Below are 23,898 nucleotides of genomic sequence, written 5' to 3'. Positions count from 1 at the left end.
TATTGTCAACTCTCGAAAGTTAAATACCATGATGGAAATATGCTTAGTAAATTTGTACAACAAATGTTGAAACAATGGGTCCATCTTTCGAAAGTCAGCTTAACGCTTTCGGTGAGAGCTGGATAAACTTTCGTATACTTGAGGCTTGTTGGAAATGAATTTCCAAGAGAAGTTAAATTGATTGAAAAGTTATTCAGACTCAGACTTATTCATTCAAGTTAATAACAGTTTACGTCTCGAAGACGAACGGATTTACTCGAAAAGTAAATAAATAAACGAGTGCAAAATAAACTTTATTTTGTTCATGATTTTTCATGAAGAATTATCGATTAAAGATTTTCAATATAGCTTTCGAGATCGCTTACTTGCAGATTTCGATCCCATAATGGTTTCATCCCCCCCCCACGAATAAAGCTGAACACCTTTTTTTATCCATTTTCATCTTTTTGGTTTTTGTTGTTTTTGTTTCTTTAATATATTTTCTTGTATCACAAAAGACGTCGTGCAAGGTTTATAATACATATTATATATTTCATCATAATAACGTAAACAAGGTTATAAGTTTTTATACAAATAGAGCATTATATAAAAATGATGCTTGTTTCGCCAAGTTGACATTGTGGAATGGCATCACAGACTGTATGAAATATTTCGCAATTCTTTAACCTCAAAAATCAATGGTAATTAAGATGCTACACCTGCCCGAAGCAGGCAGGCTCTGCACAAGCAGTATCCGGGTTAAATTTCATTTCTGGGAGTCGTTCGGTCCAAAAGTTACACTTTTTTTAAACGTCAGATTACATATTTCGAGAACATTCAGAAAATCATCAAGAACCCTAGGGAGCAAGACAAACGTGGCATTTTTCGGAAAAAAAAAATACCGTTTTCGAAACAAATGGTCATAATTCCGTAAGGATCACTTGGTGGAATGTAACTAAATTTGAAGGAAGTAGGATGAGTTCTTTTTCTCAGAAACAATATTTATTCGGCGATTTTTTTCACAGATTTCACGTGCTCGAATCTCAGTTCGTCGGGACTTTGTTTCGTCAAGTGATTTTACGAATCGGCGATAATCAGCAGTTCGCGTTAATTGTTGACTGGGAAAGCTCGTTTGAGCCGCGTTCAATCGCCTACTGGCGGTTAACGCCGTTTTTCTATTTTCTTGTATTCCTTGGTAATTTTACATTCGAAGGCTTCCAAATTGCATCCTCTTCCCTTTAAAAATGTGTTTTATTTTTCCTGAACGTTTTCTAGAAAATAATTCGGAATTAGATCATTCTTTTCGAGACCTCGAGGCGAATACAGTATTTTGAGATACAAAAAATAAATAAATTCAAACATCTCTCATTTCCCTGATGAATATTCCTCAAACTGATTATACGTATTGACATGTTTAAAGAACTTGACTTATTTCGTGCAGCAGGACAATTTCTTTTTATAAAACTAACTGATTCAATAGAAAAAACTATTTGGAAAAATCGAAGGATCGATGAGAATTTGATAAATAATGAATTTACATTCAGGTCGTTACTGAATCACAATCGTACACAGCTCATTTATATCTTTTTATCAACGAAGAAATACGTCTAGTATATTTGAATGCAAAGAAATATTGGAATTCTCAAAATTTTACTATTTTTTTTCTCATCGAAAAATACCCGTAACATTTTAATAACTGATATCCACACATTTTTGTAACAGTTGCCCATCGTTGAATTTCAATGAAAAAAAAAAAATGTTCCAACAGTCTCTCCGCATCTCGAAATCACAAATTCAAATATCGCAAAGTCGGTGCACATTCGAAATTGGGCAAATCCATGAAAATCACCGCACCAAAATATTAGGAAACGATTTTCGTAATGAAATTTTTTGTTAAATTTTTCTTCCCCATTTGTATCATCACCGTTGATAAGTGGAAGTCTCCACTCATCGATCAGCCATTTTGTTTCCCATTTTCTTGCCTAAATATCCAAGAATCGTTATCGAGGATTTTGAGATTGCGTGTAAGTTTATGAGCTCAATTCCATCTGATACGAACTCGAACGACTGTAGCAACATAAAAAAAAACCTCTTATCCGACATTTATGTCCTTCCCTTATATTCCTGAGAAAATAACACATATATCTCACTTTATATCGTATTAAATCGTACAATTAGCTTTGCAACATTATTATTACGAGTCCCTTGTGCTTTGAAAAAGAATAAGAAGAAGAATGAGAATAATGTGAGCCAAGTGAGAGAATAAAAAGAGCATCAATAGGTTGAATTCCCTTGGTTTTCCTGTCGCATTGGAGTTTCATCCACGCCGAGCAACAGTGGCGCCAATTCCTCGTTCCGTCGTCGGGGACACTCTCTCAGCATCTTCTTTCTCCAATAACTCTCGGTTTAACTCCTGCCAGGAGACCGTACATTAAAACGAAAAAAAAAACGACACCTCATTTTTTCTCTTAATTTTACGTTTTATAGACTATAACAAATTTTTACGACATTATCATCGTCGTCGTTGCCCCTCCCCTCTCTTCCCCCTTGCCCCTTCCTATCTTCGGAATAACTCCGATACGATCTCACGTTTTCCTATTTTGACCGCGTCTCGACAAATTGTCTCATAACGAGAAAACTCAAGTATTTTTGGTTTTTTCTTCTTGTTCCTTTCCACATGGCATTGCGAACAAACTTTTTGTACTCGCAGAATGCGAGACAAGTATTTATTGTTTGTCATATAAAGAAGCGACGATGTCTTAGCCATAAAAAAATGCTATTCGATTATTCTCGCATCGTTGAATCTCATGAGAGTGATAGAACTTTTGAAATAAACGATCGCAAATATTACACTTAAATACGACAATGGCAATTATATTTTCCGATAACATGCCCGAAAAATGAATAAACTTAACGCCCAACAACTTGTAAACACAATATCTCTTTGCTTAATTTTATAATTAAAAAAAAAACGATTCCGATGGTTCGATTATTGCGTTGTTCTCGGTGAACTTTGCGAATCCGACCCTCCCGCCCCAACACATTGCACTCATTTGTTCAGAATCGGAAAAGAATGAAATACGAAACGGTTTTGTAAAAGAGGCAGATCATAAATTGTGCGCTGTCAATAATTAATTGCTATCTTTGGAAACAATAATTGGAAGAGCTCGTTGTGATAACGGTCGCTTTCAGGGTGATCGCGGATCTCGGAACTTCCCCGACGAGGTTCTGCTGGACATTGCAGCGAGCGACATCCAGTGGTAAAGCCTTCGGAGCTTTTCGCACTCGACGGTGCCGCCAAAGCGTGTGCAGCGCCAATGACGCCTTAGTGTGATACGGTTTCGAAGATTGTGCTCGAGCTGGCGCGTTCTCTGGACACTGATAACACTTCAAATAATCTTTGGTATTTTTATCGTTATCACGCGAATCTTTCATCGGCTGAACGCGTGTTTTCTTATTGTTCGTCGTTGTTAACAAGCACGTCGCATCCTCGTCGTTTTCGTCGTTGTCTTCGACCAACACTTTCCTCGGTGTACTCTGCTTTCTTGACCTTCTCCCCGAACTGCCGTTCCTGCAGTTTTTCGATTCTCGATCGTTGCACATCCACACCGGCTCACCATCGGCGAACCAATCGTCGTAACGCAGACTCGCCTTCGTCTCGCTCAAGCCAATTTTTCTATTCGAAACAAAAAACAAAAGATATTAAGATATTTCGAGGGTTTTGGAAAACATTTCGGAATTTACGAAAATTCCATTTTTCTACAACAATCAATGTTTGCTCCGTTAGTTCTTTCCAATCCCAAACTCAATTTCATCACAAGTCAAAAATTTTCGCAAACTTTTTTTTTTTTTTTTACTTTGATTAATAAAAATTGTTGATTCGTAATGGAGACACGAATTTGAAATGTCGAAACAATTTTCTCACCCAACGTTTGTTTTAGCTGGCTAGTCATAATCGTTGGCGTTATCGTTGCTGTTCTCACTTGTTGTTGTTAGTTCGAGGGAAATGGGGGAGGTGGACAGAGGACGGGAGAGTGGGGGCGTAGAGTAAGAGAGAGGGAGCTGCGGATGTTTACCATCTCGAGGTTGCGATCACCGCGGCTCTGCACTCACGAATTTTTAATTCTCATTAATGATCATTTTCATAAAAAAATGTCCCTTTTGGAACAAGAAGACACTGAATGTTTTTGCACTATTTACAAAGTGGAGAAAAGATTCCGATCGATCGCAAATGCTACAATTTTTTCAGAATCTCTTCTCAAAACGATGGACACAAAGAAACCACAGATTTAATCTCGTAATAGCGTGCAAAAAAATAAAATTCGAGGATCCGAGGACTGGAGTTAGTGGAAAAAGAATGAAAAAAATGGAAATAAATGGAAAATTGTTTGACGATTGTCAAAAAAATATAAAATTACGTCGCACACTTATTGCTACATAAAACGAAACACACACGGCGTAAATTTTTCATTCGCCCATAACAAATATAATGGAAAATATGTAAGAACAACAACGAAAAACATAACGAGTTAAAAAATAAAATTAACGAAACGATGAGAGCATGGGAGAAAGCGTGCGATAAATTGTACTGAAAATTGAAGATTATCACACGTGCTAAAAATTTTAACTGAAATCATTGGCGTTCAATAAACTATTTTTCCACTAATAATTTCAATAAAACTATTCACTTCTCATATCAATCTTTTAGGTATTATTATTCAATTCGTAATTGCTAGTTTGTTTTTTCTAAAATAACGAACACACGACCAAAACTCACCCAAGTATCGTCGTCGAGGGTATGACCGAAGTTGCCGGAGCAATCGTAGGTGAAGAGGCCGGAAATACAGGTGGTCCTGGGGGCGGTCGACCTCCTCCAGAGGGGCTGCAAATCAAAGCGAAATTTCATGTGAAAACTCATCATTTATCATTTGAAAAAAAAAAAAAAAAAAAAAAAAAAAACAAATTTCCATCGGTTATTCCATTAAAAATTTTTCTATAATCCTTCTTCAATTAATTACAAAACAAGATTGATCCTACTGTTTTTTCCTTTCAATTTGCCATACTAAATTTTCGAATATTTCTCCTTTGAACAATTTTATGAAAATAGTAAAATGAATATTTGAAAATTCGGCTTGAAAAAATCATGCTCTGAATGAATTCGCAATTGTTTCAGTCCTTATTTCGATAATTTTGAAAAGGCATAATTCACTGGCACAATTTTCTGATTTTTCTGACATCAAATAAAATAATTATTTAATAAAATTCTCACGTTTAATGTTTCGCTTGAATGACGTATTAAACTTACTGTACTGGCTGCTGTTGCTGCTGCTGCTGCTGCTGGTGTCGATTATTAGCAGTCGGTGTTTGTTGAGTGGTCGAAGCTGGCGCACTGGCGGTACTAACCCTATGCACGTGCAACTGATGTACCTGTAATTGCGCTGCGTCCTCGCCGAGGAAAGAGCACCTCGAGCACTGTCTCTTGTTGTGAACTTTGAATACATGAGTCGCGAGCCTCTCCGCTCTCGCCGCTTTGTACTCGCACAGTGCACATGCGAATGGTTTTAAATGGGTGTTTAAATGGCGCTTTAAGCACCAATTATCCACACCACTCCAGGAACAATAACAACAGGTGTACCTGAAAATTACAGGAACCAAACGGATTGTGAAATCTCAATATTCTATTTTCTTTTCATTAAATGATGAACTCAAAAGTTTATTCATTCCCGTTAAAATTGTTACATTTTTAGATTTTTTTTTCTTTTTCGCAACGATATTTTTCATTTCCATAATTCCGGTGAATCGATCGGATATTGATAAGAAAAAAAATGAGGAATTATAAAACAAGTTTGGCTTTCTAATTCAAAATCTCGTGTATATTTTTTTTTATAAATATTTCATTTTTTCCCTATTTTTTTGAGTCTTTCTTTTTGCCGATTCTCGGATTCTCTTTCTAAGAAAATTTAATACTTTTCATCACTTTTTCAATTGTTCTTGTGTCACTTTTGTAGCTTTTTGTGGAACATGATCCCATCTCGATTTTCAACTTCTATGGTTTAGTCCCTTAGATTTATACAATTTTCATGAATTGAAATATTTCAATAAAACATTAATGAAATTCCGTTTATTCGAAATATACATTCAATCGATAATTCATTGTATCTTTTTAATATGTATTTATAATTTTTTTAAAGTGATTTGTATTTTTAAAATTGTTTTATTACTTTTTTTTTCTTTTAAATAAATTCGAAGCTTTGATTTAAAAATTAAATAAAGACTGAAAGAAAGTACCTGCGTTCTTGCGCGCCTTTCGTGCCGCCTTTGACATGACTTTTACTGTTGCAACCGCCGTTCTGTATTCTCCTATTACCAGTGGAGCAATTGAGGTCATTTTGAGGGATGCCTGGAACGGGTAAGTTGGCAACTTGGTAGATGGCAGCAGAGGTGCCGTTCGAGTTTTGTCCCGTTTGAATTTGATAAGCTTTGTTATTGTTGAAGCTCGTAGCGTAATTATTGTGGGCTACAGCCGTGGAATTAGTGTTTTGATTGGTAACGCTGTTAGTGTCGGTTGGTAAGTTATTTTTTTGATTGGTATTTGGTGCTGGGGTTGAATTGGGATTGGGGACAGCAGCGCCACTTCCGCTGGTGTTGGTCGTTCGCCGTATTCTCGATAATTCGTAACCGTGTTCACGATGCATTCGCAAAAAGTGTTTTTTCACATGATCGGCCCGATTGAAAGGTTTGAAACAGACGTAACAATGGAACGGTTTTTCTTCTCGATGAATGTTCTCGTGGCGTGTGTAAAGGTCGCGCCTGTCAGTCCCGTATGGACAATTCGGGCACGTGTATCGTTTCCCGCTAGATGTCGTATTGTTTACCGTTGTTGCCGTCGTTGTCGTCATCGTCGCCGAGTTCTGTTGGCATCGTAACAATCCCATATTGTTATTATCAATGATTCGAGACGATTACCATTTTTGTTGACACTCGCAATAACAGAACACTATTTCATTAATATATTTTCTTTCTGATAGAGTTAACAACATTTTACAATTTCGATAATACAGCTTTGACGATGAAAACTTTTTATTCAAGATCAAAAGAAAAAGACGGAGCTCGACTCTTTTAACGCTAAAACTATGGGACCGTTTTCAACTAACCTTTGAACAGAGTGACATTTTGCTAGCTCTCGTTAAAAAGTAGCCGAGTACACTTTGTTTTCTTACGAACTCAAACGGAAGTACCATTCATATAATTGGAAGGGACGCCGAATAAGTTCCTTATAAAATGTAAGGAGAAAAATTTTCGCGAGTTAAAATATCGGCAACACGGGAGTTCCGGACGCTCCGGCGTTTCGGAAATAACTGAAGAGGGTGGAAAACGAGGAATATGTTGATTTTTACCTGCTGCAAGTGTTGCTGCCCCGTAGGGCTGACTGTCGGTAGTTCCTGAATGAGAAAGGTCGTCGTCACAGGTAGCAAAGCCGCCGGGACCGTTTGGGTCTCCTGTGTACGACGCGACGGTGGCGCTCCTCTTTCCGCTCGGTCTCGCACCCTTTCTAAATACGAGACAACCTCCTCCACTTTCAAATCACTCTGTAGATAATCTTTTCGCGGCGAATGGTGATGATGATGATGATTCCGCGCTCGAGAATCCTCCCCGATTATTCGCGACGAATGGAGCTCCACGAAGTGCTCAGCAACGTCCCTCGGCCCGCCGCCCATGCAATCACCTTTTGTTTCGTCGTTTTTCCATCAATTAAACGCTTGCATTTCATAACTTTCGTAAAAATCCTCAGAAACATTTATTTACAACGATAAACTGAAGATCTTCGTTTTTAAATCATTTTCACTATTTTGTGACGAACTAATTAAATATTCGTTTAAGAGGATGGATCAGTTGGTATATCGCAACCGTGAGTGCGAGAGAGATAGCTGCAAATTTCGAAATCGAGATTCTTTGACACAGTTTGACCGATTAAAAAAAAGGCTCTGTCAGTCGATTTTTGCCATCTTTCTGCGTAGACTGACACGCAGCCTTTTCTTAATTGATCAAACTGTGTCAAAGAATTTTGATTTCGAAAATTCCAAGTCAGATTAGTCGACTGATCCATACTCTTAAGGAGGGTGGATCGCGACGATACAATGTTGCCATGCTAAGTCATGTTAAAAATATTAAGAATTTCAAAATGATAAGAATTTCATAAAATTTGGTAAATTTGGTAAAAAATATATAAGTCGATATACATTTTTTTAGATTTTTCTACCACATAGCTCTCGAGTAATTGAACGCTAAAGTCCACGTGTATAAGCATACAGTTTACATACGTACAGTTATACATCTCGTGCATAAGAAGTTCGATTTAACGCTCAATTATGCGATAACCATGTGGTAAAAAAATTTGAAAAAAATTGTATTTGTATACTTGATGCCAAAGAATGTTGTCGCCAAATTTTATAAAATTCTGATTATTTTGATTTCGTGATCCACCCTCCTTAACAAAGAATAGGGCTTCGGTTGTACACAGTCTGATGTTTTCGATGGAAAATTTTGAAACGCGGATATACGTGGGTCATAATGACATTCACCGGAGATTCTTCGGCCCCCGATCTCTTAGAACGTTCAGTGAAAAATTCGAATTTCGCGAGGAACGAGATGACGATTCTTCATTTGAGAACCAAGCTTTGAGAAGTTTGAGATAAAAGGATAACTCACCACATTCGTAACATCGCCAGGTAGTTTTTCCTGCATGATAAGCAGCTATTCTGCTACCGTCTGTTCCCTTTAAGGGCTCGTCCTCGCAGGTCCAATTACCATCGTCACTCCCATCGGTACCATGATCTGTATCGTCTTCGGTTTTGTACGATACTGAAGTCTCGAATTCGTTCTGTACGCTCGAGGCTATTTGGCAAAAAAAGAAGCAGAGTTTTTCGCTTTAAAATAATGCGCTTAGCCATTCCAGACATGAACGGTTCGAGCTTGGCAATTCGGTGATGAAAAATATGGAGAAAAAACGAATATTATTCATCGGCACATCCATGAGTTATTGAGATTAAAGAGAATCGAATGAATCTTTTGAAAATCTTGATTGTCGTTCAGCCTTACTTCGATGATCCGGATCGTCGCCGTACAATTTTCTTGTTATTTCCTTGAACATGTCCTCGTAGCAGTCGAGCCTGCCGATCCCGGCACCGCTGCCTTCCATCTCTCCGAATTTTTCTTTTATTCACCGTCAGTACAAACGCTCTGAGGGATTTAAGACCCGAACTAAATCCTGCCACCCTCGGCGGGAGGGGCGGCAATTTTAGGGCCCTTCGCGTCCTCCTCCACGGAGCCTTCGACTCCACGTACCTGCGATATATATTGCCTCTCAATACCGAGAACTTTTTTCCTTGCAGTGACGTGGAAATTCTCATTTTCACATTATTTCCATAAACAAACTAACGTCGGCAACATTGCACTTTGTACTCCGCTCAATTTCTCATCTCATTAAAGTCTCTTATTAAATAAACAAGAGGAAATGAATTTGAAAATTCCCCTCGGGGAAGAAAACGGATTCGCACATTGCTGACAGCCATTTCCGCGCATATTTTCCACAAATAAAAATAACCAACACATCCTCGCTTAGAAAAGATAATATTGGATTTGGCAAAAAACTATAAAATAACTTGAGCTCTATCGAACTGTATGTGACAGAATATGAGAGTCTTCATCGTGTTTTATAAAATTCTCAAATGACGCACCATGATGGGAGGAAAAGAAATTTAATAAATCAAAAATACTCTAGCACCCAAAACAATTACCAAAGTTCCAAATGAAGATAAATTCGATACCGTAACGAGATACCGGGAATAAAAATGAAGAAGAAAAAAAAACCTAAGAGACAAAAATGTTTCATAATATCGTCGAGAGGAAATTAAACGACGATTTATTCGAAGGAAACATTGCATGAACATGACAAAGAGGCAACTAATTCCATCGTGATGTTCCGAGACGTTTAAAAACTTATTATTTTTTCGTCTTTATCGTTTAACCAGCGCCATGGTGAATACCTTCATATTTCCACTACTCTTGTTGGACGAATGGAGCGCAAGAGCACCCGTTGCAAAATTCAATATGATAAAATGCCTCGAATTTCGTCGGGAAGCACGATATTCTACAATAGGAAACTATGCATGGGACGTTATACCAACCGGCAAAATTTCCCCGGAGTATATTTGCCAGTTATCATCGAGCCAGGCTCTCGACTATCTATACCCTCAAATTAAATCCCTGGGATAAGGGGTTCGTCAGCTTATTTTACACAAAAAATGCTATGGCCTTTTTTAACCCTTGAGGGTGATATTTATTTTCGACGTTTTTTTTGCTTTCATTTTTCGGAAACAACTTTCGATCACGAATGATGAAAGTGCCACGCCATGGGAAGAATCGTGGCACTTCGAGAAATAGAAGAGAAATTTTATTATATTTGTGAGAGTTGCGTCGAAAATTGAAAAAAATTGATGGGCTTTGATCTCTACGCGCGTGTTTATCTATTTTTTTTCTCAAAGTCGCTAGTGAATATGTTAATTCTTCTTAAAAAAGTGATTATCTCAAAATTTGGGCCTTCCAAAACAATTTTTAAGAGATGTCACCAGCGACTTGGGAATTATTTATTCTGATATTTTCGTGAAAAATTGATGATGAAAAAATATCGATTTTTGGGTGTCACAACAAAAATAGTTAGCACTTAGTCAATAATTGATTCCTTCAAAATTTGAGCTTGGGAGAAAAAAATTTTTAACTCGTTCCAACGGCTTTTCTAAACGTTTTTTTTTTTTTTTAATTTCCAGTAAACATCTTAAACATCTTGATATGAAAAAAAATGATTCTTGTTATGTTGCAGGTCGATATGTTAGATTTTAGTAGGAAAGTCTTTCTGGCAAAATTTGAATATTCTTAAAAATTTCTAGAGGTGTCTCCAATGATGTTCAAATATTTTTTTTCACAATTTTAGGTAAAAATCAACACATTAAAAAGTAAATTCCCGTGTACGAAAGTGCACATGCCGAAATTTCATGGAAAATTAATTTCTCAAATTTTCAACCTGAAATAAATTTATTATAGGTCACACTTAACGTTATGATTTTCTCAATTCGATTAACTTCGGCGTAAAATTCTCGACAAATAAAATAAGAAATAATGAATTAAATATTTTTAATAATACACTGCCCAAATGAGAGGGAAAAAAGTATGAGAATTTAAAGAAATTCAGTGACAGTTTTATAAATTATGGCACAGCTTTCGTGTTGATAACACCATAATGCGTATAGCGTGGCGTAATAAATATTTGTTATTTTGTTGGTTAATTTTATTAATTATCTCGATTTGCAATCGGAATTAGAAAAAAATTAAACACGCACTAAGATATGCTTTGAAAATTTCTCAAGTAGTCTTAATTTTTTGGAGATATCATCCACGCGGTAGAGTGTTTACTCTATTGACTTGCGAAACTCAGAAATTCACTTCAGCCGAAGTTAGAAAAAAATATCTCAAAAATGATGAGATCCGCTATAAAAATTTTTTCAAAGGGGTAAAATTTTGTAAATGTTACTTTTTCACTCATTAGTACTAATATTTTTTAGTTGATCCGCAAATAAAACTAGATTATTAAATGTCATAATTTATGGCCGAAATTATAGAAAAATATGTGAGCTCCGCTGGCGGCATGGACCCTTAAAAAATTTTGCGGTGATTAAAACTTTGGGGAAATAATGTTTTCATGAAATGCTAACATATCAATCTGCTGCGACACAAGTAGAATCATCTTTTTATCTCGAAATGTTTACGCGAAATTGGAACAAAAAATTTTAAGCCATTGGAACGACTTCTTAATTTTTCCTTTTCAGCTCAAATTGTGAGGGAATCAACTCTTGACTGAGTGCTAACCATTTTTGTTGGGACACCGAAATATTAATATTTTTTCATCATAATTTATCACTAAAATAAAAAAAAATAAAAAAATAGTTTTCAAGTCGTTGATACCACCACTAATAAATTTTGTATAAGGCATAAATTTTAAGACAGTCACTTTTTCATGAAGCATTAACACTTGCGACTTTTGCAAAAGAATATATTTTTTTTTAATCAGCCTAATGTTTGTACTATATCGAAGGTACTTTCCTAACTTAATTAAATAGTTGCTCACTCCATTCACACATGCCTCACCCCATGATTATTTCATACTCTGCTTCTATCCTATTCACGATTCGTTTGCTCGTGCATTCATAAACACAAAATATTCCCAGTCTCGAAATCAGATCAAATGAAATGAATTTAACTAAACTCCATGAAGTCAAGCTTCATAGAAATTGATATTAAATATTTCGACATAAATCATTTTCGCTTTTTCCATATTTGTCTACACATTGAACTAATAAATTGTTTTGTATCGTTGCTTATCTGGTTTGAACGTAAATAAATTATTCGAATTGAATAAAAAATTTAATTTACGAATGTTCGTTTCGATTGAAATTCATTTTCGCCAAGTTTTCTAGTTAATCTTCATTTACGAATGTTGAAAATTTGGAGTAATTCATTGGAATTTATTAAATTCTCCTGAGACTTATCTAATTTGATGCTATTTATGTTGGGCCTTTGATTCGATTGGTGAACTCTGCTAAGAATTCTTATAACCACACACGAGGTTACAATCGGACATTGTAGCCAAGTCAAGATGAATCGTTGAATCCCACTACAGGACAAGGTAAAGTACCAGTACTATTGAACCTAATGCACTGTGCACAATAACGTCGATAATTTCTATTAGAATTTTTCGATATCTCACTAAATTTCTTGCCCCCACACTTCAATTCGTACGATATCGATCGTAAAATACACAGGGTGAATAATAATTTGTCCGAATTGAAACAGAGTTAGTTTGTACAAGTGAAGGTTTAGTTCAATTAATAGAAAGTTTGAAGATTACAATTCCATTGAATTAATGTTAATTTCATTAAATTTGATTTGATCCTACAAAATTCGATTAAATTTAAAATGAACTGAAATCGAATTCAAATGTTGAGAATTTAATTGAATTTTGAGTGAATTGGATTGAGTGTTAATTTAAATAAAAATAGCATTGAAATTCATTTCATTAAAAAATTTGAGATTATTAATTTAATTTTCAATTAAAGATAAAAATTCGATTAAAAAAAATCAATCGTGACGAGTAAACAAAAACGTGAAAAATTCGAGGAAAAATAATGTAGTTTTAAAAATTGCCTATTCCGCGCTGTTTTTGTCGAAGGTCCTATTTTTTTCTTCTTTTTATTAACGCAAATGGCTACTGAAGTATGAACAAAATGCATATTATGTTACGCTACATGAAGAGAGCTAGTAAATCATCCGAAGTACTTCACTGCGGATAAACTACGAACACAAATGCTCAACACTCGTCCGGTACATTTCCACCCCGACCCCCGCCCCTCCTGGCTCCCTCCCTCTTGCCGCCTTTTCATCCCTCGTAAAATAAAACTAACAGCCGACTATAACAGCTACTTCGAGAAAATAAATGTGAAAAAAGCCCGACAACGTTTTCTCCAATATTTTTCGTCCTTTCTACATTCCACTTCTGCCTCATTCGTTTCCCGTTACTTTGACGTCTTTGTTTTTTTGTGCTGTCGTTTCTTCGAAATTTCGATTTTTTTTCGACCAAATGGTGAATCAAAAGATTGATTGTTCATACGACTTTTCAGATCCAAGTACAATTTGCTATGATTTGTTTGTTTGATTTTTTTTTCATTAATTTCAAACAGTTTTAACGAAGCGTATGTATCATTATGCAAATAAACTCAGAACGATAAACTGTTGCACGCGAAAACAGGGAAAGTATAGAGGAACTAGAGAAACGACTCAAGGCGTTGGTGTATTGATCCGCAGCGACGTTAGCTCTCGTAAACTCTCGGGCGTACCAACCCCTACGAAATTGCGCACGCATTCCACCTCAGAACACAGCGATAATAAAAATATTGGATGAGAAATTTGTGTTATACAAAGACCGAACTAGGATACCGCCAATACTTGTTTTTACTTTATTTTCTCAACAGGGATTTCGCGCTCATACAAATGTTTTAACAGTATTATCATTTTGATCTTGGATTATGAAGGTACAAAAACGTATTTTCCACTGAAAACGGAGGAATCAAAGGTATAGATAGGCATAATAAAAAAGTGGAGCATTTAGAGATGGTAAAATGTTCTTGTTGAAGCAGCAGGAAACCCGAAGCGTCACGACGATTATTCGATCGTTTCCGTCAGGTGGGAGGAAAGCGGTCGAGAGTAGCAGAAAAGTGTGAGGGTCGGATGAAAGTCGTTTATGCGCTTAAGGAAGTACCCTCGGTAAATCAATTAACAAACAGAAAATTATAAAAATTTGTAAAGATGTCAAAGTCTTTCGAAAAATGACTCAGTTTTAAAATTTTGTGACCTTTGGTTTACTTTCAAAAGAGATATCAATGATTTAATTTGAAGCAGTTAACATGGAGTCTCATGCGAATCTGTGATTCAGACGCACTTTTTAATTTATAACGTTGAAGTTAACAAACAGATTTTGATAAAATTTGGAGAAGATATAAACGAATGTCCACTGAACATTTTTCTTTTTGGAAAACATGCAAAGCTTGCTTGTGTTCTAAGAAATGACTGGAAATAAGACAAGGTTTTTGAGCAACACGCAAATGTGGCAACACCGCAGAATTGTAGGTTATGACGCTTCATTCGAATATAAGTTACAGCAGTACTTTCGAAATCGTCTGAACATGCGCAAATTGAGTCAACGATAGAAACACAGTATTGCAAAAGAAATATTGTACATTTGTAGCGAACATTTTGTGTGTTTCATGCATCAATTATTTTCGGAAACAATAAGAAATAGAAAATATGAAACGAAGACACCGTCAATTTAATCATTTTTGAAGTCTTCTTTGAGGTTAGGGATGTTTCTTTTCTCGTACACACTTCGGATTTCTTTACCAACTGATGAAAAACGTAACACGCAGAAGCTGGGTTTCCTATACGCGACTATACGTAGATTCAATGCTTGTACGTGAGCACGTACACTAACCCAGGGGCTACGGTGTTGCCGAAATACATACTACGTTACCCATATTGAAGACTAAAACTCTCTGACTCACTATACGTACCGAGGGTACTTCGTGTAAAATTAATGTTCGAGAAAGAACATTAATTTTCCGACGTGAACAGAGGTTGAGCTACATCTTATCGCGTATTTAGATGACACATTGGAAAGAAATATAAACAATGCCAGTGTCCAAGAGAAGAACTTCTTTGCGGCTCTTCATTTTGATGATCCCGCTGAATTTCCTATGTCGTAAATCGGCTTAGAATCAGTAAAAGAATGGTAAATTGACCCGAGGGAGCCATACGTTTATTGTGCGGACCGAAATTTTTTCATTCCGTCCGCTGGTAAAGAAGAATCTGAAAGATTCCTTCGAGTTGGGACGGTTCGAGAGCGCTGGCGCGTTTGCGCCGCGTGAATAAACGAAAAGGAAAATAGCGAAGTGAGTCAGTCGGTAAAACAGAAGTCTTACAGCTGTAGAAAGTGATCAACCACGGGCTGGAAGAAGGAGAGGGAGGGGGAAAGATTTACGACGCGGTGGGAAGGGCAGAATAGTTGTCGGGGCGAGTGGATAAATCAATATTTTCCTCCACCGTGCCAGAAGAGAGTGGTGGTGGAAGAGGGTGTACGGTTAAAAGACGCTCTTTCCTCAACCCAAGTCGTTCGCTACACCGCCACCACCACCCCCTCCCCTCTCAGTCCCTCCCCCCAACGGTCGAACGACAGATGTTTCCAACTTACAGACATTCCGATTATCTCCACATTTGTCGCAAAAAATGTTCACGACGAACTTTTCGTGCGTCATGACACTTTTGTGGAAAGCTTAAAAACGAATGTTTGTTTGGAGAACGAAAAAGCATACTGTTTTGTGCAATATGGGATGGAAGTTTCCTTTTCGTAAGATTTAGATTGAGAACCCCTGGGAGGCTATTGGCGCCATTGAAATTCGTCAGAAAATCATATTAAGACAGGCTCAAGGACACCGCAGGCCCGCAGGTATCCTAAACCATCCCGAGAACCATGCGCGACTCTTCAGTTCGATCGGTCTCTTTGTTTTCCTGAAGCTTTTCCTCTCTGTCTCTCCGAGTCGTTGAGACGTCAGGAAGACGCTACGTAAATTTCTTTCTTCATGAACGACCATACGCCGTTGCTTTTCCCTCGATTTGACATTTTTTTGTTCAATTTTTTGCTCGTGCATGTTTTTTCTCTTTCACCCGTCCCCCGCCCCCCCCCCCCCCCCCGTCCGACCACTGACCGTTCTATTCTTCCGTTCCTCTCGCTTGTGTTTTGTCTCCGAAGTTTCGTCCCTCTGGACGAGCAAGGGTTGGGAGGAAAAGGGTGGAGATTATACACACAGAAGGAGAATCGTGTAGGAGAACTCGTCTCCTCACTCTCCCTTCGGGGCTTCCCCTTCTCCTTCTCCTTTACGAGCATCTCTTGTGTAGCTTGTAGGTACAGTAGGTACATAAATTCGCGTGAAAGACGGAGATGAAAAGTGCTAGGCAGAAGAGAAGCATAAAGTAATACACCGGGTTTATACCACGCAGAGATACAGTGCGGCAGATGCGCAGACGCACAAACCTACGCGTGCACACTCGGATCTTCGTGCTTCGTAAAATGTCGTTTCTGTGTGTGCATGTGTGCGCGCGTGTGTTGTGTGTGTGTGTGTGTGTGTGTGTGTGTGTGTGTGTGTGTGTGTGTGTGTGTGTGTGTGTGTGTGTGTGTGTGTGTGTGTGTGTGTGTGTGTGTGTGTGTGTGTGTGTGTGTGTGTGTGTGTGTGTGTGTGTGTGTGTGTGTGTGTGTGTGTGTGTGTGTGTGTGTGTGTGTGTGTGCGTGTGCGTTCGTGGGAGCACGAAAGAGGGGGGAGCAGTTGAACCATTGGCCAGTGAAACGAGACTTTCACGAAACTCATTCGATAGAAAATGACACGAGTATAACGGGGTACTGTATTTCCTTGTAAACGTCGAGCTGAAACATAATTATGACGGATACAAGATTCTTTACGCTCCATCTTGTACCAATTGCATATCTACAAGAGATACTATTTTTCACTTTGGGCATGTTTCAGACTCTCGTTTGTCAAAAATTGCTGAATCTCGGACGCGCGGTTAACGACTCATGTTTTCGCTTCGTCGTTGCATGTCGACTGACGAGAATTACAGCTGACGTTATAGTTCGGTCACAGTCTCCTTCAACGACATTCACGAGGAAATCGATATTTCATCATTTTTATGAACATTGAGAGTCGGACGTAAACGCTAAATTGGCAGAATGTCTGCTATTGTTCTTTTCGAACTGAACTCTTCAATAAGTCGAACGGCATCGTCATTCTGACCTCTTCTTCGAAAGGCGGTAAAACGACAATAAAATGTAAAACTGTAAAAAAAAAAAAAGAGAGAGAAACTCCCGGTTGACGCGCCATTCGTCCCGCGAAAGCGTTTCGATGAGAATTTATCAAATTCAACATGGTTCGGTGTTTCAGTGAGAGTGAAATTTCATCGTCATTCTCTCACTTTCCTTCGCGTATTCGCGAGAAGCCCTCTCCTCTCAGCGAACGATCGGAGTGTTGCCGACGTTGCCGACAACAGTATGTGTTCTTCTCGTCCCTTGTGACGCACACGAGGAAGAAGACGAAGCACTCGTACAAAGTGGGAAAGAGAGAAGAGAATAGCGGCTAAAGGCCTCCCTCGATACGACGAAAAACCTCACGCGAGTCGGGATCGAACACGCAAAGAGAAGGAGAGAAGGAGAGCAACACGAGCACGAGTCACATACAGGCAACACATACAGAGTGTGTGTGTGTGTGTGTGTGTTGCGAGCGTTGCGAGCAGCATAGCGTCGTCCGCCAACCCGCGCCACCCAAATCTACCGGCCGTAGAGAGGAGAAAAGCGAAGCGTTCACCACACTGTGCGTATTCGGCACGACGATGTAGCATCGAGAAGGCCTCGACACGTCGAATCATCAGAATATTCAACGCGAGGTTATTATTTTATCCACCGTATTAACCGCTCGAGTTAAACACGTGTACATTGATGTCGTAAAAACGAAGAGAAAGAACAAATAAATAATCGCGAGTGAGTAGATCGATATGAGAAACCGCGGGAAACGAAATAACCCGTCGACCGAGTTTATGTAATAAAAAACATCGTTCCGCACATCGAAAACAATAAAAACGACGGCCAATCGTGAAAAGTTGACAGAGAATGCGCGCTTCAAATCACAGCTGCTCGTTCGAGGGATGCGATTACGTATCGTCACCCCCTCGTCGTCCTTATGACCTTGTCTCGTTTCGAAAGAAAATGAAGAAGAAAAAAGAAAACAAAAAACAAAAACAAAGTACGACTTACCCGCGTTTATGGACGCTGATCAGTGCTGAGTCTTCCAAGATCGACGATCATGATTAAGAATCCTCTTTATGCGACGAAACGTCGATCCAACACTTGTAGGCAAACACATGCACAAGACACTTTAAGCACCAAAGGACGAGAATGCGAAGAGACTGAGAGAGCTCGCGTTGTGCTTCGGAAGAGTAACGGTAATCGCAAACCTCAAGTAATCCGGAACAAGTTATAACAAGACAGGGGATTTTAGTCGAAAAAGCGTTTTTGACGCGACACACAGGCTGATTCGGGTTGCAGGTTGTTTCCTCGACGGCAGCCGGGTGGCGAGTGGGTGGGCAGGCGGGGTGGAACTGTGGGTGGGTGGGTGGTGACCGTGTGGGTGGAGTGGGGTGAGAGGGATCCCCCAATATCCAACACCCCCACACACCCCCCACCTCTCGCCCATTCAATCCTCCGGCATTAGGGGAGACGAGGCAAAGAGAGAGAGCGAACGTTTACTTGACGCACACAACTCTCCTCGCTCAACCAGCAGGGCCCTTCGCAATCTGTCTCACTCGCCCGGTCTAGGGTTGTCATGCCTCTCCTTCTTATTCCCCGTTTTCTCTGGGTATCTGTGTGCAGTGCATGCGTGTGTGCGCGTGTAGGAGCTACCGGAGCCTATGCTCGCTCAACGCCTGTGTGTTTCAAGGGTCGTCCCGTCTTTGCGCGTATTTCGATCTCTCTGTGTGAGTCAGCAGGATCTGTAGGAAGAGCTCTCCTTCGTTCTACGCTCTTCCAAGGGCTCTCGCATCCTCTTCGTCGTTCCGTGTGCATTCGCTCGCTCGTTCCCGCGTACGTCTGCGTGTGCGTGAGGGTCTGCCGCCCCTCTGGTGCTGCTAGCTCTGTCCCGGTGCGTTTCGAATCCCCGTTCCTTCCTTTCTTCGCGTCCCTTTCGTGCGTGCGTCGAGTCCAACCGAGCCAAGACCGAGCACATACGTCCACTCCCACTCACGTGCAGCTATTTGGCTCGAGGACTCCTCTTAAATAGCTCAGATACGTGGCCAGGTTCTCGTCTTCTCTTCTGCTCTTTTTAAAACTCGTAAGAAACTAATGAAAACTAGTTCTAGCTGCTGCGAGGAGACACTCCGACTCGGACGAAATTTCCGGTGGCAGAACTATCCTTCGGAAGGTTATCGTCACTATGTTGCTGGAGCACTCTTGGGATAGCGAAGGATTTATGATTCTCGTGGTAAAAACATCACGAGATTTTGTTCCATTTTCGTCGCGACGATCCACCCAAATCCCTACAGTTCGAAATAAAAGAGGGAGAAAAATAGAAGTGGGAGGCTCTCCAGCAGGCTCGGTAAACGGCCGAGGGTCGACGGAACGAGGAAAATGTGTTTACGCAGGGGAAGCAAGTCCTGCTACGAGAGAAACACCCCACGATCTTAAGAACACGTTCGAGGGTCGAAAAATCGAGCTTGTACGAACACGTTCGCTCGAGAGAAAGAGTTGATGAAAAATATTGCCTAACGAATAGAGGGTTAAAGGAGAAATAAATATAACCCTAGGGAAAAAAGGGTTGGGACAAGTACATTGATGGTCCCTTGTTTCTAAATGGAATAGAAAAAAAATTCAAAACCAAGAAAAAATTTATCTAACTAAAAAACCCAAAAAAAAAAACAATCGGAAAAAATTCTATTAAAATATAAAAAAAGTAAAATAAAAAATTTTTAAAATCAATTGAAACGAATTTCCATCAAAGTTACGTCCAGCATTAAAACTTATGATATGAATTCGAGGCCAAGTATTTAATGATGATTCAGAATATTTATTCCTACGGGTACCATCAGGAACTTGAGAAAGTTCTTATGAATAAAAAAAGTTATCATTTGAGTTACGTGCGGCACTATAATTTATTATATTAATCGGAGTATAATAACAATCGTAATAAGATGGAAGAAAACATTTCTTTTGCCCCCTGAACAGCGCAATTACAAACATCGTTTGGTTTCTCACGTTTAGCCTTTTTTCAAACCGTTTTTATTATGTGTTGAGAATTGATCTCGCATTCTAGGTCAACGGGAAAAACACGGAAATATGGAAATATGATTGTATAAACGTATGTGTGAGTGTGAACGCTTGATTGTGATCGGGAATAATCGGAGATTACCGAAAGTAACGAGAGCAATTGAACAAGACACATGAACGTTAGTCCGATCCGAGTTACGAGAAGCAACACGTATATTTGTCAAGAGTTCCAAATTTTTCGTATCGCTGTGCAAAAGAAAATTTTCTTCTCCGACCTCCACATAATCTTTTCAACAATATCAGTACTTTTTCTTGTGTCGTTGATTAATGGCACTGGTCGAATAAAAACTACCTCTCCGCTGGTTCGCTCGAACTTTTTTAGGAATTTCAGCCCTTTTCGATTTCCGTAGAGTTCATCTTCCTCCCGAAATCTTCGTGCCTCTCGTTCAATATTTTCACAGAGTCATAGAAATTAGTCAGCGCTGATCTCGACAGGGCCAGGCGAAGTTTAGAGGGGTCGAACAAAGGCACGAGATTCCCCATTTTTTTTCTCCCATAAGTTTGTTTCACCTTCCTGTTTTTTCTCCTAGAAATAACGCTTACGAAAGTTTCGTTACTCCGCATTTTGCCCTACTCACCATACTCACACGAACGTGCAATTAAAAAACAGCTTTCAAATGATCCGCGCCATATTAAGCTTAAAACTAATTAGGAAAGTAACTTATTAATCGAACTTCATGACTCGATACTTTGAGCCGGGTTTTCAATTATCATTTATCCTCATGCAAGTGATGGCAACGTCAACCGGATGATAAACGAGCAATGAAGCATTGAACGAAGCGTTCGGTGCTCCCGTTTGGCAAGGTCGCCACCAAAATCCACGAGGGCAGCACTTTCTCGATCTCGCAAGAAAACTCTTCCTGGTTTCCCAAATTCAGCGGAAATTATAATTACCGCGGATATAAATTGAGACAAGTACATTTTCGTTAGCAAAAATTATTCGACATAAATTTACGATTCCTAATGTTTCTACGATTCCAAACGTTGAAATGGTGTTCCGAAAATTCCACGACATTCTGGAAGAATAAAGCCTTTTCTCTGAAATTCAGACTATTTTAAAAAGTATTTTTCGAAAGATTGATGTTTTCGGCTTGCACTTTTTTCAAAAAGTTTTCATTGCGAATGGAAAAGTGACAAATAGTTTTCCATGTCTTCGTGACGACATAGGTTGAAACATTCTTTGTTTGAGTTTTTTTTTCTTTTTTACAACAAAATGAAGTTTTAGTCAAAAAATTATGTCGAATGCCCTCAGAAAAAATTTCGTTCATCGAACAAAATGTCGTAATCGTTAGCCGAAAATATGATGGATTCAACGATTCCATCACCATTAAAAATAAAAAAAATATAAAAATTCTGACCTACTATTTTTCTAGTCTAAGTGAGTTGTTTAAGGAAGTTGAGGCTGTATAGTCATTTTTTTTACCCAAAAGTTATGACCTGTACCTTTCAAAAGTTAGGCCAGTTTACAGTTTGGCAATGTTACATACACTTTAAAGAAATGTTGGGAAAAAAAAGACGAAAAACTGGTGAAAGCTCAGTCGAAAACACGAACGGTGACGATCCTAGCCTCAAAAAACTGCGCGGGTAACAGATTATTATTAATATAATCTCAGCAAATCTCCTAATAAATCTGAAAAAAATTGACATTATTCAGCAAGCCTTGCTCATGTTGCCCAAAAAATCTCATATTTTTAGCATCATTTTTAACGGAGATATCACTGAATGTGTCTTGACTTCCATAAGATTACATGTTATTTGGCCCAAATTGTTATTGATTTTTCTCGGCAACGACGCTCCTAAACTGTCTGAAAATTTAACTGATTTTTTTTTACACTTCACTTTATAAGATGCAATCAGTTTAAAAGCGATGACACCATTTTCATTCTAATGCCTCAACTTCCTTAATGAATAAATGATTTCTTCAGTGTCAAATTCTTGCCCCGTTGAAATAATTCGGAATCGAATCGCTGCGATCAGTGGATGGGGGGATATTCCTTTATCAATAGTTTTCTCGAAAACGGTGATAATTGTCTTGACCAATTTTTTACATAACTTTCTATGTATGCCGGACAGTGTTCTTATTTGTAGTACGTCTTTTATGTTTATTTAACTTTAAGGTGGTTCCTCCGCGAGACAGTTAAATTAGGAAATTATTTAAATTTGGCATACGTATTGTTTAACATATGAACAACACCTCTATAAAATTTTAACAAGCTTCACCATCCCGAACCTGAGATATATGTAATTGAAGTTGACTCAATTAACACGTAACATATGGACCATGCATAGGCAAACAGTACATTATTAATTCTACCGCTAGTACTAAAATTAGGAAGTTTATAAAAAACGAGGAGGAGCTAGAGCAGGATATCACAGATATTGTGAAAAAAAATCAAGGTGATTGACCATCTAGTTTGACAGATATAGTTTCGAGAAGTACGAAGGTTTAGGCTGCATACGACATATTTTGCAAGCGAACAAGCGAATGTCGTCTGTATAGGCAATCATTTCTGTGTGTTGAAGCGTAGGCCGGACAATTCCGTCAAAAAATTTACTCGCGATGTCAGATCAAAAATACTTTTAGAATAAATTTTACGAAAGCAAATGATATTACATCTGCTGGCACCGAGTACGTATATAGGCTCTTTACAAAGTTATTGATTACGATCCGAACGAATTATCAACCCTTTTAATATGCAGACGGTACATAACTTTTGGTTGGGGCTGTCGCAGGGGATCGACCTTAACGTTACGCACCGTTTGAATATATCGCAAAATGACCATATCTCGATCATCGCCTACTTCACACCGTTGTATGTTGCTAGTTTCACTTCGAGCTATTGTTTTGAAGGTAAGGTTCCAACTCGACAGCGGCCAAGTGACAAAACGTGTCAAAACTGTCAACTCTACATTATAAAGATACGCGAACAATGCGGCGGTGATTTGTTTTAAAATATTTTCCTGTAGGTTTTTTAAAATTCATATCTCTTTAATGAAGCTCCTTGCTAGAGAGCAACCGCATTTTAACACCAAGTATTGAATAATAATTTTTTAAACGACGAAGAAAATTAGCGCCCCAGAACATTTCTTTTAGAAGATTTCTACTCAACCATTTATCTGGTAATCGGAGATCTTGAGATGATAAAACAGGCGATCTCCAGATAGACAGAAGCTGTATTATCTATCGCAGATTGTCCATAAGAATCTATCTCGATCGGTAAGGAATGATCGCAAGGGAAAAACTTTGCATGATAATGTAGATGACATGTGAACTTTGACCTTTTTAATAAATCCAATGTGACAAATTCATTTATCGAAGAAATTTTTTTTTTTTTTATTTAAAAATCACCGATTGAAAGTTTGGTTAAAAAAATGTGTGCCTGCCATTACCGATC

General features: G+C 38.5%; 1 protein-coding gene across 3 annotated transcripts; it reads right to left on the bottom strand.

The window, feature by feature from the left end:
* Positions 1–510: 510 nt before the first annotated feature.
* LOC122412165 (zinc finger protein 658) lies at positions 511–18,789 on the bottom strand. 3 transcript variants are annotated; one of them, XM_043421514.1, is made up of 8 exons: positions 18,440–18,789; positions 9,079–9,324; positions 8,689–8,874; positions 7,377–7,705; positions 6,268–6,890; positions 5,285–5,614; positions 4,757–4,861; positions 511–3,655 (listed from the first exon to the last, which is right to left on the bottom strand). In XM_043421514.1, exons 2-8 carry the CDS (start codon positions 9,176–9,178, stop codon positions 3,118–3,120), a joined length of 2,211 nt encoding a protein of 736 aa, XP_043277449.1. In that variant the 5' UTR covers positions 9,179–9,324; positions 18,440–18,789; the 3' UTR covers positions 511–3,117. The 3 variants fall into 3 exon arrangements, with proteins under 3 accessions (XP_043277449.1, XP_043277450.1, XP_043277451.1); XM_043421515.1 differs by lacking the exon at positions 18,440–18,789 and adding an exon at positions 10,167–10,451; XM_043421516.1 differs by lacking the exon at positions 18,440–18,789 and adding an exon at positions 9,419–9,442.
* Between the last annotated feature and the right edge of the window lie 5,109 nt (positions 18,790–23,898).

This window comes from Venturia canescens, chromosome 6 (assembly GCF_019457755.1).
Source record: "Venturia canescens isolate UGA chromosome 6, ASM1945775v1, whole genome shotgun sequence".
NCBI classification, from domain to species: Eukaryota; Metazoa; Arthropoda; class Insecta; order Hymenoptera; family Ichneumonidae; genus Venturia; species Venturia canescens.
Note: the sequence above shows the minus strand (reverse complement) of the source record. Positions and strands in the feature narration are given on the sequence as shown.